At 33.6% G+C, this 17,501-nt stretch overlaps 1 protein-coding gene across 2 annotated transcripts in view; it reads left to right on the forward strand.

The window, feature by feature from the left end:
• FANCL (FA complementation group L) overlaps positions 1-17,501 on the forward strand; it is a 77,787-nt gene that overhangs the window by 3,012 nt on the left and 57,274 nt on the right. The window contains exons 1-5 of one of the 2 annotated variants that reach the window (XM_057558267.1): positions 6,382-6,440; positions 8,459-8,519; positions 9,160-9,199; positions 11,076-11,132; positions 15,966-16,066. In XM_057558267.1, the coding sequence (XP_057414250.1) occupies positions 11,079-11,132; positions 15,966-16,066 (155 nt within the window). In that variant the 5' untranslated portion in view covers positions 6,382-6,440; positions 8,459-8,519; positions 9,160-9,199; positions 11,076-11,078. Of the gene's footprint in view, positions 1-6,381; positions 6,441-8,458; positions 8,520-9,159; positions 9,200-11,075; positions 11,133-15,965; positions 16,067-17,501 lie in introns of those variants that run through there. The other variant, XM_007189687.2, reaches the window with a different exon arrangement.

Here is a 17,501-nt window from a genome sequence, read left to right on the forward strand (position 1 = left end):
TTTATTTGTTAGTGATCTGTGTGATTAAAAGTGTTTTCTCTATTATCAGGTTCTTTCTTTTCTCTTGAGTGAGCTTTGGTAGTTTGTTTCCTTCAAGGACTTTTCATTTCATCTAAGTTTTTGAATTTATTGATTTAAAAGTTGTTTTTAATATTCTCTTATTATCCTTTTAATGGCTTTAGGATCTGTAATGATGCTTCCTATATTGGTTACCTTTTGTTGTATTCCACACCTTAGTGGCTTAAAACAACAAACATTCATTATCTCACCTTTTTTATGGATCAGGAATTCGGATGTGACTTAGCTGGATGATCCTGGATAAGTGTTTCTCCTGAACTTGCAGTGAAGATGTTGGCCAGGATGTCTATTATCTAAAGACTTGACTAGAGCTGGAAAATTTGCTGCCAAGATTGCTCATTCACATAGCTATTGACTGCAGGCCTCAGTTTTTTACTTCTGTTGATAGAGGCCTCAGTTCCTCACCACATGGACCTCCATAGTGTTGTTTGACTGTCATTACAGCATGGCAGCTAGCTTTCCCTGAGTAAGTGATAAAACAGAGATCAAGCAGAAAGCTGCACAGTGCTTTTTCTCCCCCAACTTCTAAAGTTACACATTTACTTCTGTTTTATGCCATTTATTAGAAGCAAGTCTCAAATCCAGTCCATATTCAAAAGGAGATGAGGCACCAACACTTAAAGGTAGAAGTATCAAAGAAATTATGAATATATTTTATAGATGTCTCCTATGCCCATTCCTGATACTGGTATTTTGTGTCTTTTTTTTTTTCTGATGCATCTGGATAGAGACCTATAAGTTTATTGATCTCTTCAGAGAACCTACTTTGATTTCATTGATTTTTCTCTATTATTTTTCTGTTTCTGTTTCATTGATTCCTGATCTTAAATTTCCTAATTTGTTTAGGTGGAAGATTAGGTCATTGATAATGAGACCTTTTTCTTTTATAACGCAGATGTTCAGTGCTATATATTTTCTTTCAAACATTGCTTTAGCTGTATCACACAAATTTTGGTATTTTTTTTTTTTTTTTTACAGTTCAAAATACTTATTAATTTCTTCTTTGACCCATAGGTTACTTAGAAGAACAATATATCTCTAAATATTTGAGGATTTTCCAGATATCTTTTTGATATTGATTTATAATTTAGTCCCAGTATAATTCATATGATTTGAATTCTTTTAAATTTATTGGAACTTATTTTATGGCCTAGAGTATGGTCTATTTTGGTAAATGTTCTGTGCATACTTGAAAAGAATGTATATTATGCTGTTCTTGGGTAGAGTGTTCTATAAATGTCAGGTCAAATTGGTTCATAACGCTATTCAAGTTTTCGATATACTTACTGATTTTCTGTCTATTTGTTCACTTAATGAAAGGGGGTGTTGAAATTTCCACCTACATTAGTCCCCCTTTATCTGCAGGGGATATATTATTCCAAGGCCCCCAGTAGATGCCTGAAACTGTGGATAGTACCAAATCCTATATGTACTATGTTTTTTCCTGTATATTCATACCTCCGATAAAGTTCAATTTATAAATTAGGCACAGTAAAAGAATATCTAAATTGCCAGTGTCACTACTCTTGCGTTTTGGGGTCATTATTAACTAAAAGAAGGGTTACTTGAATACAAGCACTCAGATAGTAGGACAGTGGATCTTATAACCGAGACAGCTATTAAACGACTAACAGGCCGATACCCTGGACAGAGTGATTCACATCCTGGGTGAGATGGAGTGTCGCAGCGTGAGAGTCCATCACACTACTCAGAATGGTGCACAATTTACAACTTAAAAATTGTTTGTTTCTGGAGTTTTTCATCTGATATTTTCAGTTGACCACAGTGACTGAAACTGCAGAAAGCGAAACTGTGGATAAGGGGGGGCTACTTTATAATTTTTTTTTTCAATTTCTACTTTCATTTCTATCAGTTTTTCCTTCATATATTTTGAAGTTCTTTAGGTACATAAACTTTTAGGATTGTAAGCACTCTTGCTGAACTGACTCCTTTATGATTCTGAAATGATCCTTTTTATCCTTGGTAATAATCTTTGGAATCTTGGAATTTATATTTTTTGATACTAATATAGTGACTCCAGCTTTTTTTTTTTGATTAGTGTGGCATGGTTTATCTTTTTCCATTCTTTATTTTATGCTTATTTGTGTCTTCATATTTAAAGTGGATTTCTTCTGGGCCTTGCTGTTTTATCCAATCTGATAATCATTGCTTTTTACTTGGGGGTTGTTTAATTAACCCTTTACATTTAATGTGACTGTTGATATGGTTGGGCTTAAATCTAGTATCTAGCTGTTTGTTTTGTATGTGTTCTATGTGTTCTTTTATTTATTTTTTATATTTTCCCTATTTTCTGCATTTTACATTAATTGAGTTTTATAATTTTGTTTTATCTCCTCTGTCAGCTTATTACCTGTTTTTTTTTTGTTTTTTTTTTTCTTAAGTAGTTGCTATATTTTGTCTCTCTTTTCTGGTGTTTGCTCTAGGGTTTACAATATGCATCTTTAATTTACCATCATCTACTCTCAAGTATACCTCTTCCCTTATAGTGTAAGAATCTTACAGTAGTTTACTTGTATTTCTCATCTCCTGGTTTTGTGCTGTTGTTGCCATATATTTTATTTCTGTTTATCTTATAACCTTCCCAATACAGTATTAATTCTCTTTTAAGCAGCTGATTAGCTTTTTTTTTTTTTTTAATTAATAGACTTTTATTTTTTAAGAACAGTGTAGAGTTACAGAAAAATTAAACAGATGGTAAGGAGAGTTCCCATGTACCATCTCCTTCCCCACACAAACACAGTTTGTCCTATTATTAACATATTAGTATGACACATTGTTACAATGAATGAACCAGTATTGGTACATTATTATTAACTCAGGTCTGTACTTTCTTCATATTTCCTTTGCTTTTACCTAATAACTTTTTTCTGTTCTGTGTTCCCATCCAAGATACCATGTTATTACGTCTCTTTAGGCTTCTCTTAGCTGTCATGGCTTCTTAGACTTTCCTTGTTTTTGATGACTCTGACTTCTTTATGATTATGAAATGACCCTCTTAATTGAGGAATACTAGTCAAGTATATTGTAGGATACTACTCTACTAGGATTTGTCTGATGTTTCTCTCATGAATAGGCTGGGGTTATGTGTTTTTGAGAGGAACATCACAGAGTTTAAGTACCATTTCATGACACCATATTAAGGGTACACATTGTCGATATGATTTATGACTGTTGATGTTGACCTTGATCACTTGGCTGAAGTTGTGTTTGTCAGGTTTCTCTACTGGGAAGTTACTCTTTTTTCCCCCCTTTCCATACTGTACTCTTTGGAAGGAAGTCACTATGAGCAGCCCTCACTAAGGAGTGGGGAATTATGCTCCCCCTCTTTCAGGTGGAGTATCTATGTACAGTTGACCCTTGAACAATGCAAGGGTTGGGGTGCCAACCCTCATGTGCTCGAAAATCGACATATAACTTTACAGTCTGCTCTCTGTATCCATGGTTCTGCATCTGTGGATTCAGCCAACTGCAGATCGTATAGTACTGCAGTATGTATTTATTGTAAAAAAAAAAAAAAAAAAAAATCCATGTGTAAGTGGAACTGCACAGTTCAAACCCATGTTGTTCAAGGGTCAACTTAATTTATCTGGAATTCTTCTGTATGGGAGATTAATTTCTCCATTAATTCAATCATATCAGTATGGACGTATGGATATTTTACATTTTGAGTTATATTCCAATACTACTTTATTTGTTGCTCAAGTTATTCCAGCTTTGGCACAGTCAGTTATCCTTTAAAGAGATTTTAAAAAATAAGAAAAAAGGTCTTTTATATTTACCTGTATATTTACTGTTTCTGATACTCTTGTATGTCCAGATTTTTCACCTTGTTTCATTTACTTTCTTCCTGAAGTTCTTCCTTTAACATTTCTTGTAGTGCATGTCTGCTAGTGATGAATTCTTTCAGTTGTTTTCTGTCTCAAAAAATTGTTGATTTGGCCTTTTGAAAGATACTTTCACTGGGTATAAAGTTCTGGGTTGACTGTTTTTATTTTAGTGCTTTAGCAATGTTGCTTCGCTGTCTTGCATTATTGTGTATGAGAAATCTCTACTCCTTTTTATCTTTGTTTCAGGAGTTGTGGCACATGGGCTCAGTAATTGTGGCTCACGGGCTCTAGAGCGCAGGCTCAGTAGTTGTGGCGCACGGGCTTAGTTGCTCTGTGGCATGTGGCATCTTCCCATACCAGGGATCGAACCCGTGTCCCCTGCATTGGCAGGTGGATTCTTAACCACTGTGCCACCAGGGAAGTCCCAGTAGCTTAGTATTGATGGAGACATTATCTTTGTGTCTGTGAACCATTGCAATAGTTTATTAAATTCCTCATTCAAGAATACCCTCTTTTGTCTGCAAAGTGCAGTTTACTTTATGGATGAGTTTTTTTGGTAGTGTCGAAGGAGGAGTTGAGTGTTTTTATTTTGTTACAGAAGATCCTAAGTGTACCATAGTTGGTACTTTTTCCTCCTAACACCCAGTTTCCAAAGGATATCTCTTTTACCATTTTCTTCTCCTACATTTCTTATCCAAGATGAGATCCTTGACTTTTGTGTTGATAATAAGTCCCCTCCCTGTAGTCAGTGCTCTGATTTACCAGAAGTCTTTATTATTATTTTTTGCACATAGTCCAGTCCCCTCTTCTGTCTTCCATGCATTTTTTTTTTTTCCTGAAACCCCTAGCTCTCTAAAAGGACTTGATGTGGGAGCCCCAGGGTGGAAACCACTGGAGCCCCAGGGTGGAAGGCACTGGAAAGTGGTTTAAATTTTTCTTCTTAGAGGTAATTTTGAAGTTTATGGTATTCTCTTTCTTCTGATTCTGCCGAAGACATGGGATTTTTGTGGGTCTAATTGTTCTTAATTTTGATGTATATAGTTTTTTGGAATGATATGTAGAGAGATTCAGATTTAGGCAACTGTCAGTACTTTTGTTCCGTGTAAGTCTGGAAAATCTGCTTCATGAGAGCAATTAACATTTTTTCTATGGTTTAACTAAAAAAAGATAATTTTGGACATTTTCTTGAATCAGAAAAGTATTATGGCATGTGACATGGCATTTGCCCTTTTAAAATGGTTGGAATTTGCAAATAAGGGACTTTGGAATTTTATTCTTTCACATAACAGATCAGTAGAGTAGTTTTACTATTTTTCATGTAAATTTTGAATTCCAGATTGTTCTTACACCTATGTGTGGGATGTCTGTAAAGTTAGGTTAAAGTTACTACATAATACCTTCTAGCGCTTTAATGAAATAGTGAATTATTGTTACTTGACCTTTTGAAAAGGTCAGTAGTACATTTTGTTTCATTTTTTTAAAGGACATTTGAATGTAATGAAAGTCAGAACTGCAATATTACCATGAAAGTAAAGGTTATGGGGTACATTTAATTGTGTTCCTCTATTTTTGAAACTGCTTTGAGGGAGACTCTGCTAAAATTCTCGTGGTAATTGTTTTTCAAGAATTTTATTACTCTTTTTCATTTTATACTGTTGGAGTAAAAGATTATATTTCTGTTTGTCTTTTTCTGCTTACCTTTGCTCAGATTTCATGTGTATTATCCTATTTAAGGTACAAAGTTTAAGCTGCTTATCCATTCACTTTCTCAAGAAAGTAAAACTGACTATATTTCTCAGAGAACTGTCCTTCTTTCCTTGGAAAGATTCTTGAGTAAAATTTGGTCTTTTCAAATGTATAGTTAATGAATATTTAAATTAAAATAACAATATTTTAGGGGTTTTATTTATTAAAGTTCTGCGAGTGTGGGAGAATTAAACATACTCTGATTTATGAAAATATTTCTGTATGTATTTAGATTATTTAAATATATTTTCACTTTATTAAACTCTGGAAAATTACAAATATGAAGCCTATAATTATTATATATTACTTTACATTATGATTTTTTCTTCTGTATTCAGAGCAATTTGAAGGAATTTCCTTTTTCTTTATTTCCTAAGAAATAACATTTAAATTTCTTCTTTATGTCTACATTAACAATTTCTTAGTATTTCTTATTTATGTGAGTAACTTTTTCTTTAAAAACAAAATCCTATCTTAGTGTTTTGATTACCCAACAATCACAAAGTTTCTGACAGGCATTTTTGAGTTATTTTCCCTCAAATGCACTATTCTGTTGCTTATATTTTAGGAAGTATTTGGATAAAGTTGATACCTTTTAGAAAATAAAGGAAAATGTTGCCTTTTTTATGTGATTCTGTTTGACTTCTCTTTAAGTGAAAGATGAAATGAACCTTCTTTTTTGAGTGAACCTTCTTAATGTTTTCCACAGGGAAGAGATTTCCATCTTAGAGTATTGCTGCCCAAAGATTTACAACTGAGGAATGCAAGGTGATGTGGTGTTTTGTTATATACTGTACATGCATCTTGGTGGGATGAGCAGTCGTTAATCTGCTATAAGCTGATTCTAGTCATTAGAGTTCTGCCTAAAATGCTTATCAATCAGTTAACCAGAAGCATTTCTGATTTTTCTGAATCATTGTGCTTTGTAAATGATTTTCCCTGGTGTTGAAGTGTTTTTCAATGGTAACACATTCTCTAATTTATTTATTTTTTAGTTAAAGCAGTAAACAACAAGTGAGAATATTTGGAGAATACAAAAGAATTAGAAAATTTGTTTCCAACTTTTGACTGATGTTAATTATGTGTATGTTCAGTCGTGGGAAAACCCACGTTATCAGTTGGGTCCTGATAGAAATTAGGTGTCAACATGGGCTGTTGGTATGGACAGCCCTTCAAGGAATGTCAAGAGACAAGATTAGAAATTTAGGATTTAGGTAGCGCCTAAAATCTTTTTTCTGCTCCACAATATCTGAGGGTAGGAAGGGAGGAAGAATCCAGAGACAGTTACAGTAGAACTGACAGGATTTTGTGACTGGTTAGAAGTGGCAGGTCAGACAGAAAGAGGAGTGGAGGATTCTTTTCAAGTTCCTAACTCAGATCACTAAGCTAGAGAAGAGATCACGGATGGAAGAAGTAGAAGAGGAATTGTTTTAAGACATATCAGATGTTAGATATCAAGAGGAGATTTTTAGTAGGTAGTAGTGGTTTGGTGTGGAAATTGAGCATGAAACTTGGAATGGAGACGTATGTAGAAGTCACAGTAGGCGTGGGATTTGGGGCCATGAGTATGGATAGACTTTCTAGTGCCTGCATGGATAGAGTGAGAAGAGAAAGCCAGTGACAGAATCTTGAGGGCATAACAATGTTTAAAGGACTGGTAAATAAAGAGGACCTTGGAAGAAGACAAAGCATTGACCAGAGAAGTAACAGGAAAACCTAGACAGTTGTCTCTGAAGCCAAAGAAAGAGAGGCTTAGAAGGGGAATGGTTAACAGTGCTGACTGTTGCAAAGGGATCATGTTAGATTGCATAGGTTTCATGTAGTGGTTGAAGCCAGCTTTTATTGGGGTTTTGAGAGTGGGTAAGTGGGTAGAAAGGAAATGTAAACAGTATAAACTATTTTGAAGAACAGGAGTGGCCAGAGAAGTGTGTGTAGTCAAGGAGGAGTTATAATTACGTGTTTTTGTTTTTTTTTTAAATAAGATTTGCTTGAACAAGTTAATATTACGGAGGGAAAAAAAACTAGCAGAAAATAAGTTAAGGATACCACAGTAAAGGGATAATTAGTGAATTGATGTGATTGAATTGGTGGGAAGGGGTGGAAAGCACATTTGAAGAAGGGGTTTCCCGTGGGCTGTTGAATGAACTACTCTGCCTCTATGATAGGAGATAGCAGTGGAAATGAGGGTTAGCAGACCAAGAATGGAGGGTCATGATGGTTTGAAAAGATCATGGTTGGGAAAACTCTGAGGGGCTTTCTACTTCTAGGTAAGTAAAAGCAATTCCTAGAGGAGTTACTTACCTAGCAACATTGAGAGCGCAACTGAGGTGAGCCAGTAGATAGATGAACATTAACTTATCACTACTTACACGATTAAAAGTATGTCCTTAATCTGGAATTGAAAGAAGAATAGATTGCTACATATGCTTTCGCAAATACAAGTTCTGTATATTATGATCAAAACTGTTTTATTTAGTCTCTCTTGGAGAGGAATCCAATTCAAGAAAACTTTGCTTTGGACATGTTAAAATTAAAAAAAAAAAAGTACTGTTTTGTTCGCATGTTGTTTGCTGATTGCAGTTATTTATATTTTGAATAAAATTAGTACCGACAGTTGGAAGACATGATTTTCAACAGTAGCCGTGATAAAAATTTTATTAACTTATCAGCATTATCTTTATGTCATTCTTTTCTATGTATGTACATATTTGAGTTAGCATACAAATAAGTTTTTTCCTTTTAATTCTGAACAATGAATAAACCATGTTGTTCCATTAAAATTTTAGATTACTATGTAGTTGGCAGCTGAAAGCAATACTTAATGGATATCATCACGTAGTGCAACAGGTAAGTCCTTTAAATGGTTTGTTTTAAGCGGGGGTAGAGAAGTTACTAAATATACTCTTTTAAAGACCTATTTCGCAGTGTTACAACTGGTTTAGTAGTTGCTGAATTTTGTAGGTTTCATCTCTATCTAGCAAATATTTTAAGGATCCATATTTTATATAAAATGTTTCCTGTCTCAGAATCCTCAGCACATCTCCAGCCAGCATTTATGTTGAAACTTTATTTCCATCCTTGAGACTTTAGGGTCTTCAAATGTATACACCCTATCCACCTGAATAGTGGTGGTACCAAAAAATCCCAGGACCCATTTAGGAGTTGAAGGGTATCTGTGGCAAAAATGCGATTGTAGTTCAAGATTAGCAACAGAAAAGGTGAAGTGGAAATCACTTAGGATCATGCATGCATATGTAATGAGAGTAGATGTAAAGGCGGCATAGGTGAGATATAGGCAGGATTTATTTAGTTATTCTTTATTTTTAAAAAAATTTTATAACTGGAAGTTTGTACTTTTGACATCCTTCACCCACTTCATCCACCTCTCCATCCCAATTCAGTTATTCTTAATGTTTAGGTTGCTCTACCTGAAAATTCCTCTAAAGATTTTTGTTTGTTTGTTTGTTTCTCTAATCAATTACTGAAGCAACTGAAAATAATGAAATGCCTCTTGTAGGAAAATAAATGTAAGTAGAACTGCCTTTCTTTTAATGCTTTATTCATTTGTGTATTTTTCCTGATTTCCTCCACTTTCTTAAAGCAGGTTATTATGTATGAAACTGACAATGACAGTTACTCTCACTTAAAGCAGTACTGAACCACAAAGAAATACAGGAAATAAACTATTTGATTTGTAGAATGTAGGCTGTCACTGCTGGCAGTATAATTACAGCAGATTTTTAAGGGGATGTTTAAATAATTTCTCTCTGTTTTCTCTTCACTGCCCCTTCCCCATCCACTGAGACTATATTGTATACTAAAGTTTAAGAAATGAATCTAATGAGATATCTAAATAGCTTGAAGAAAAACTGTTAATGAAGACTAAGAATAATAATAAATTCTATAACAGTTTTTCTCCACCAATTCACCAAGAGGATTCCTAGAAAAAGTTCCAATTCCTTATCTCCTCCCTGCCCTCCAGTTGGTCATGTAGAACCCAGTATTAGTTTCAGTTTTTGTTTTATTCCAAAGTCTAGTTGAATGTTACTCTTCTTTCCTTGTATCATTTTTAACTTTAGTAAATATGGGTGTGTGGGGGGGCGGTTAGCAATTTTTTTTTCTGTGAAGGACTGGATAGTAAATTTTTCAGGTTTTGTGGACCCTTAAGATCTGGTGGGGGGGTCAGCGATTTTTTTTCTGTGAAGGACTGGATAGTAAATTTTTCAGGTTTTGTGGACCCTTAAGATCTCCGTCATGACTACTCTACTGTGCCCTTGTAGCACCGAAGCAGCCTCGACAAGAGGTAAATGAATAGGTGCGGCTGCATTTCATTACGACTCTGCTTACAAAAACAGCTATCGGGCTGGATTTAGCCTCTGAGCTGTAGTTTGCACACTTTGGTATAATTTATTATTCCTCTCTAGTAGACTACAGGGGAAATATTGTATAGAAGAAGGGAAAGTCAAAGACTTGTTCTAAAAACGTGCCCACACAAAGCTGTGTTAAGATGTAAATCATATGTCTCATGTATTGTTGAAATATCTTCGATTATTATTTTTCTCATGTAAAGACAGAAATTTACATATCCACTTCAGAACTGTGTGGTGGTAGTGCAGTGCATCAGAAAAAGTAACAAAAATAACATTTTGATTTCAAGCAGAGAAATGATGTAGAGATTTATCTAAGAAAGCAATTTTAAATGAGAATTTTTTTTGGCTTTCTTTTATTCTATAATAATTTTCTTTTAAGAGTCAAAGATTTCTAGGAAATGGAGCCATGACACTTTAATATCCCTTATACTTCAGAAGTTATTTCCTTTTTGCCATTTTATTGTAACTGTTCTACCTTATTGAAAGATTGACTCTTTGAATTAATACGGGTTAGTTGTGAAAGGACAAAATTAACAATTATAGGTAGTCTTTAAGGTGAAGGAAAAAAATTAAAATAGACAGTTTTATTGATTAGTTGTTAATTCATTGCTCTGACTAGATTATTTTAATTGTATAGATTTCCTGTTTTTTATATTTTATGCTCCTCTTGACACTCCATTCATACTTTTTTTTTTTTTTTTGGTAAATAGTGCTGTGGTTTGCTAGATTGCTTAAACTTGACGGTAGTCAGTGCTGAAGAAATAGAGGAATGTGTGAGATTTTAAGTGACATTCTTACATAATTCAGTATATCTCACCAAAACAGATTTGAGGGCTTTAATTACTCTTTCAGAATGAAATTGGTAGGAATAGTAGGGTTGATGACCAATACTTTAATTCTTATACTTTTAAGACGTAGATATAGCTAATACTTTTTTTTCCATATTCACATGGACTTGGATTTTATTTCCATTTCAGCATGTGGAATATTCATTGTACACATGAAATTAATTGGAAATGTTGTTTTGATCTAGAGAATGCAGCACTCTCCTGATCTAATGAGCTTTATAGTGGAGTTGAAGATGGTTTTGGTAAGAATTTGTTTTCTAACACTGTCACCATATTCTGTAAATCTTGAATGTTTTTGTAATTCCTTTAAAAACCAACATGATTAGAACTTAAAACTTCTCAACTCCCAATCATTAATGTCTTATTTTACTCTGTGCATAAATGTGGATGGTACTTTTCTGAAACTGCATGAGGAGTAGAACTATGTGTAAGAACCAATTTGATTGTATCCTAAACTGGGCACACTTGACACTAGTCTTGGACAGGTGGTGAAGAAATAAAATGTACTTCTGGTCTGTTAGAGAATGTAACATCTACAGAGAGATTAAAAAGTCACATAAAGATACAATACAATGTATAAATAATTTTGTATACAACTACAGATTTCTGAAAAATTTGTTAGGCTTCATTACATATACACAGTTACATATGATAATTGATTATTCAGTTAACTATACATAAAATACTTGATTAACAGAAGAGGGAAGACGACAGGGAATACCCACAGGCCCATGACCTAACTTCAAAGTTTTGCCAATCATATTTCTTCCCCTACTCTTTTAGGAGAAAGGGACTGGAGCATTTTAAAAGAAACCCTGGACATTGTATCCATTTCTCCATAATATGTCAGATTATACGTCTAACACTTAAGTGTTTTTTTGTCTGTTTTAAAATATGCTGTTATAATCCCAATAAAGTTAGTGCTAATTCTTTATAGTTGCTTTGTTTGTATCAGTAGGCAAACACGGTCCACACATTATATTTCGTTGATATGTCTCTTAAGTTTCTTAATTACTTCCTGTAGCAGCATCTCCTCTTCCCCTCACTGTTTTTTTTTTTTCTTCTTCTCATGCCATCTACTCATTGAAAAGCCAGATTATGTGTCCTATAAAATTTCCTACATTCTGGATTTGGTTTATTAAGATATTCATGGTGTCTTTTAACATATTCTTCTACCTTTTTTGCAATCTGGCAGTTAGATCTAAGGGTCTCAACAGAATTGGGTTCATTTGCTCTGGTAAGAATACTTTGTGCTCTGTACTTCTTACCCTGCATCAGGAGGTACGTGGTGTCTGATAGTTCCTCATTTAGAGGAGTTAAGATTGATCAACAGGTTTAGATCCATCTAATAAAAAGTTTCCAATCAGCCTATCACCTACTGATTTTAGCTTCCAATGGCAGTCATTGACTACATCCACTGTTTCATTAGGGATTGCAAATGGTGATTTTTAAAAATCCATCACCTACATTTATTAGCTGAAAATCTTTTACAGAGAAGAATTTCCCTTCATCAGTTATTTGGTTAATTTGAGGCATAGCTTATACTGGAGAGATAGGATAAATGCTTGTTTCTTTTTCCTTTTTTTAAAAAGTCAATTTTTAGAATAATGAGTTGGTGCCTAGCAACTCAAAGGAAACTAATGCTTTTTTTTTTTAGTATTATTATGAACCTGTGGGTTTTTAATATTTGATTAACTTTAGTCCATTGCAGTCATTATTCAGTGCTTAAACTGTACCATTTTTGGTCAGTGTAAGCCCCTTCATGTTCGTTCCTGAGTTCTTTTAACACATCCCAAGCTTTGCTTTATGACACCAGTTGCCCCAGTTTCATTAACTCATCCTATTTTTCCAAAGAGCTGTGGTTTTTTTTTGTAGGAAATGGTATTTGGATGCCACAGTCTCAAAACTGGAGTGTTCATTGGTATTAATTCTAGGCCTTTTCAGTGGACAAAGCCTGAAAAAAAATGCTTTTTAGAAAGAAAACAATCATGAGTTCATTTCAAAATTTTCATTTCAAATTTGGCATAGGGATTTTACTTCTTTGACTTTATGCTTATATCTCTTTTAAATCTGAAAATTTTCATTTTGAATATTAACATAGTTATTTTATTATGTTTTTACTTGTATGTTTTACTTATGCTTTTCCCATATCTATAAAATATTTCTTTATATTTGTTTTACAAAATTACAATACCAATATATAGCTACTAACAACTGAAAGCAGTTTGATATTTCTTTGTGGTTCTTTTTGAGGTCTTCTTATTGTTAGGAGCAGCTGCCACATATTTAGAGCTTATTTACTTGCTGGATTTGTCTTGAGCCCTTTTTTTAATCCTCATAACAACCCACTGAGGTGGAGCTTTGGTGAAACGTTTGGGATCAAAATAAAGAGTATAAAAAAAAATCAGATTCTAAAGTTTAAATTTTGACTAATAAATTTGTAAGCCCTAATTAATAAGGATTATCAAAATTCATTATCAATTTTGTCAAAGGCCACAACGTGATAACCTTAAAAAATGTAAGGTGAAGAAGTGAAGTGTATTTTGGTTTACATCTCCTTGACATTGAACAAAAGTTTGAAAAGTTTCTTTTGTCTTTTTATCATAATTTTGATAACCTATACAAATAGGACGAAGGCAGTGATCCCCAACCTTTTTGGCACCAGGGTCTGGTCTTGTGGAGGACAATTTTTCCACGAAGCTGGGGGGTGGGGGAGATGGGGGGCATGGTTCAGGCGGTAATGCGAGCCATGGGGGGCGGCAGATGAAGCTTTGCTCACTTCACCAGCCGCTCACCTCCTGCTGTGCATTACCTCCTGCTGTGTGGCCCTGTTCCTAACAGGCCTCAGACCAGTCCACGGCCTGGGGGTTGGGGATCCCTGGGCTAAGGGAACCAGAGTAAAAACTGTATATACTGTGGCTCGTTACTGCTGAAGCTAACTTTAAGTTCTATCGGTCATTTAATTTTGAAGAAATACTCATTAGTTTAAAATAATTGGGGATTGATCTCCAATTCACAATATTCTATTTAGTACATTTGTCATTGCATTTCTGAGTAAAATGAGATCCTCTACTTTAGCTTTCTAAAGAAATTGTGGACAGAGTTGGTGATACTATTGCACATTTATGGCACTGTACCTAAAAACGTAAGAATTAGTAGTTTATTGGGTTGTATTGTTAGTAATAGGGTTCATTTAATATAATCACTGGTGAAAGTATTGAGAATGTTGCCCAAATGAAATCAGTAGGTGTTGATCTTATTTCAGGAAGTTTTGTTAAATCTCTCATGGAGTTTCCTAGTAATAACTAGGCGTATAGTAGGAGCTTGTACATAGCTGATAGATGAACAGTTGTTTTAAAAGAACTCAACAGGGTAAATTATTTTATTCCTTTTTTATGGCTGAGTCACTGAGTGCCTAAGGCCTCAAAACTTGGAAATGTTTAAAATTAGGAATTAAAACCTGTTTGTAAAGCCTGTGTTCTTTCTACTATGTACCTTTGCTTCCTTGTCCACAAAGAACACTTTGCTTCTCTGCCTTTGCCCTTTTCTCTGTTACAGTTCTAGAATAGGAATAACTTGTCTGACCCGGGGTAGAAGGCAGAGTTTACAAATGTCATAAACCTAGGATTAAAGTACATTTTTATTATTATCCAAGTTTATTTTTAACCTTCAGTGTACGTGAATAGTAGTAATTAATATTTTTGAATTTAAAAAAGTTTCCAAATACTGTATAGCTGTTACATCTGTAAGTCCAGGAATGATATTGACATTATTATTAGTAGTACTAGTAACAGGCTAATCTTAATAGTACAAATTTATTTCTGTGGACTATCAGGCTATCTATATACAGCATTAGGTATTTAGTTTATAAAAAAGCAGTATACTTTTTGTCTTCTGGGAGCTTCCCTTCTAATTCACATTGACATTCTGGGCTTTACAAACCTGCTTTCACAGTTTGGTTTGTTTGTTTTTATCCTATAGCAGATTTAGAACTGTATTAAAGTAGTTTCAGTAAACAGTCCTGATTTTGAAACGCTGTTTTGTAAAAATCTATTCTTTCTAGTGTTACCTCAATTTAATTGTCTCCTATCCTTGTTTAAAAAAAAAAAAAGGATAAGGACTAATAAATATATACTTAAACGAATAAAAATTTATACTTATTATTAGGGTTACCAGAAGTACTTATAATTTTTATACTTCTTCCCATCTGGTTTTGTTATTTATTATATCTGGTTTTTAATTTCTTTATTGGTTTTTATTAATTAATTTCTGGTTTTATTATTTCTTTCCTTTTTATAATACCTTTTGATAATCCAGACCATATGAACATCTGTATAGATACATTTATTTTTACTTTCCAAATAAGATATTTGTCTAGGTTAGCACCTTTGAAATAACTGGTAATTTTCAGCCTCAGCAACTCTAGTGATGTTTGTATTGCTTGTAAAAGTGTAAATTTTAGTTTTGTTTGGGGGAACATAAACCATCTTAAAGATATCATAGGTGGGCTTAGCAGGGAAAGGAGCTGTGATCTAGCCAGATAGATGGCAAAACACTTAGCTGGTCTGGGAGTAATACAGCATGTAAGTCAGTGAAAGAAATTAACAGGTATGTATTTATTGTGATAATGAAGGATTTTTATAAGAATGTGATTCACAAAGGTATGCAAATGTATCAGTCTAGGCAATGTACATAGAGTTCAGGCTTTTCTTTAAAGGTACATGTTTCTTTATATCAACAGGAGTAGAAAAATAGTGAAGCCTTGAGAATGAGGGGGTTTTGTGTGTGTGTGTGTGAATTTTTTTCATCTCTGATAGGCATAATAGTCTAGGAGAACATGAGAGTCTTAAGTTTGTATGGTATAATAATTGACAGTTTTACATGACCTTCAGTGCAGTCCTTTACCCTTTTCATGTCTTTTTTTATGAGAAGGGGAATCATTCAGCTGGATTTTCTATAAAAATAATGGATACTTTAGTTAGGTGCAAAAATTACAGAATTGTGTTTCGTAATCAGGTACTAATAATTCATTGTGTAGCATTCCGCAGCTGATTCAAGTTTTTTCTTTTAAACAGGAAGTTGCTTTAAAGAATAAAAAAGAGCTGTATGTACTACCTCCTCCTCACCAGTTCTACTCAAGCCTTATTGAAGAGATAGGAACTCTTGGTTGGGATAAGTATGTCTATTTTAAAATGTTTTAGAAATGCCTTTCTCTTACGCATTTCAGTTTAATATACTTTCAGTTTTAGCAATTTATTTTGCACTGTTTTTAGTCAAAAGTGTCATGTAGTTAGAGTATCTGATCCTTATTGTGGCTGTGAATTAAAGGTATATCATCATAAAAAAACTGACCTACAAGGTAGCATTCTAAATATAATTTGGAAAAAAATAACATTTTTATGTACACAGTAAATTAAGATGTTACCATATTTTCACTGAACATATAACATTATTTTATTTTTTCTTTTAGTGAGATATAATTGACAAATAAAATTTTTACATACTTAAAGTGTACAGTGTGATGATTTGATATACCTATACATTGTGAAAGGATTGCCACAATTGTATTAATTAACATTCATCACCTCACATATTTGTCTTTTTTTCTGACAGTTTTTTTGTGTTGGTTTTCTTGTTGCTATTATATGGAGGGGAGAATTTTAGGAACTTCTGACTGCCATTTTCACTGACATCACCCAATATATTTAGTTTTATGTCTATTATCTTGCTATATGTTTTCTATTTGTCTCATGTATTTTTTGTTTTTTTTCTTCATCTGCCTTTATTTGAATTAATCACAATTTTTATTATATTTTCTTTCTATTAACTTTTTAGGTATACTTTTTTTATTATTTTAGAGGTTACCTCAGAGATTACAACATACACATAGCAAAATATACATTGTTATCTTTACCAATTTTCTTATATTGCGAGGATCTAAAACTCTTTAATGCATTTTCTCCCCTTTGTTGTGTTGTTGTTATAATGCATTTTAATTCTATATTTAAATTTGACAAACATTATTATTGTTGTTTTTAAAGTCAGTATTTTTATACATACACACACAGTTATTTCTCCCAGTGTTCTTCATTCCTTCCTTACTGCATTTCTATCCTGTCTAGAGTAATTTTCCTCCTGACTGAAGAATTCCCTTTAATATTTATTTATTGAGATAAAATTGACATAGAATATTATATTAGTTTCAGATGTATGACATACTGATTCAATATATGTATGTATTATGAAATAATCACCACAAGAAGTCTAGTTAACATGCATAAGTACACAGTTACATATTTTTTTCTTGTGATGAGAACGCTGAAGATTTATTCTCTTAGCAGCTTTCACATATACAATCCAGTTGACCCTTGAGCGTCACGGGGTCTTATATGCAGATTTTTTTTCAATAAATATGTACTATAGTACTATCCAATCTGCCATTGGTTTAATGTGTGGATGTGGAACTGCAGATATGGAGGGCCAACTGTGAAGTTATAGGTGGATTTTCGACTGTGTTGAGGGTTGGTGCACCTAACCACCATGTTGTTCAGGTCAGCTGTTCAATATTATTAGCTGTAGTCACCATGCTGTACATTACACTCCCACTAATT

This window comes from Balaenoptera acutorostrata, chromosome 12 (genome assembly GCF_949987535.1).
Source record: "Balaenoptera acutorostrata chromosome 12, mBalAcu1.1, whole genome shotgun sequence".
Lineage (NCBI taxonomy): Eukaryota > Metazoa > Chordata > Mammalia > Artiodactyla > Balaenopteridae > Balaenoptera > Balaenoptera acutorostrata.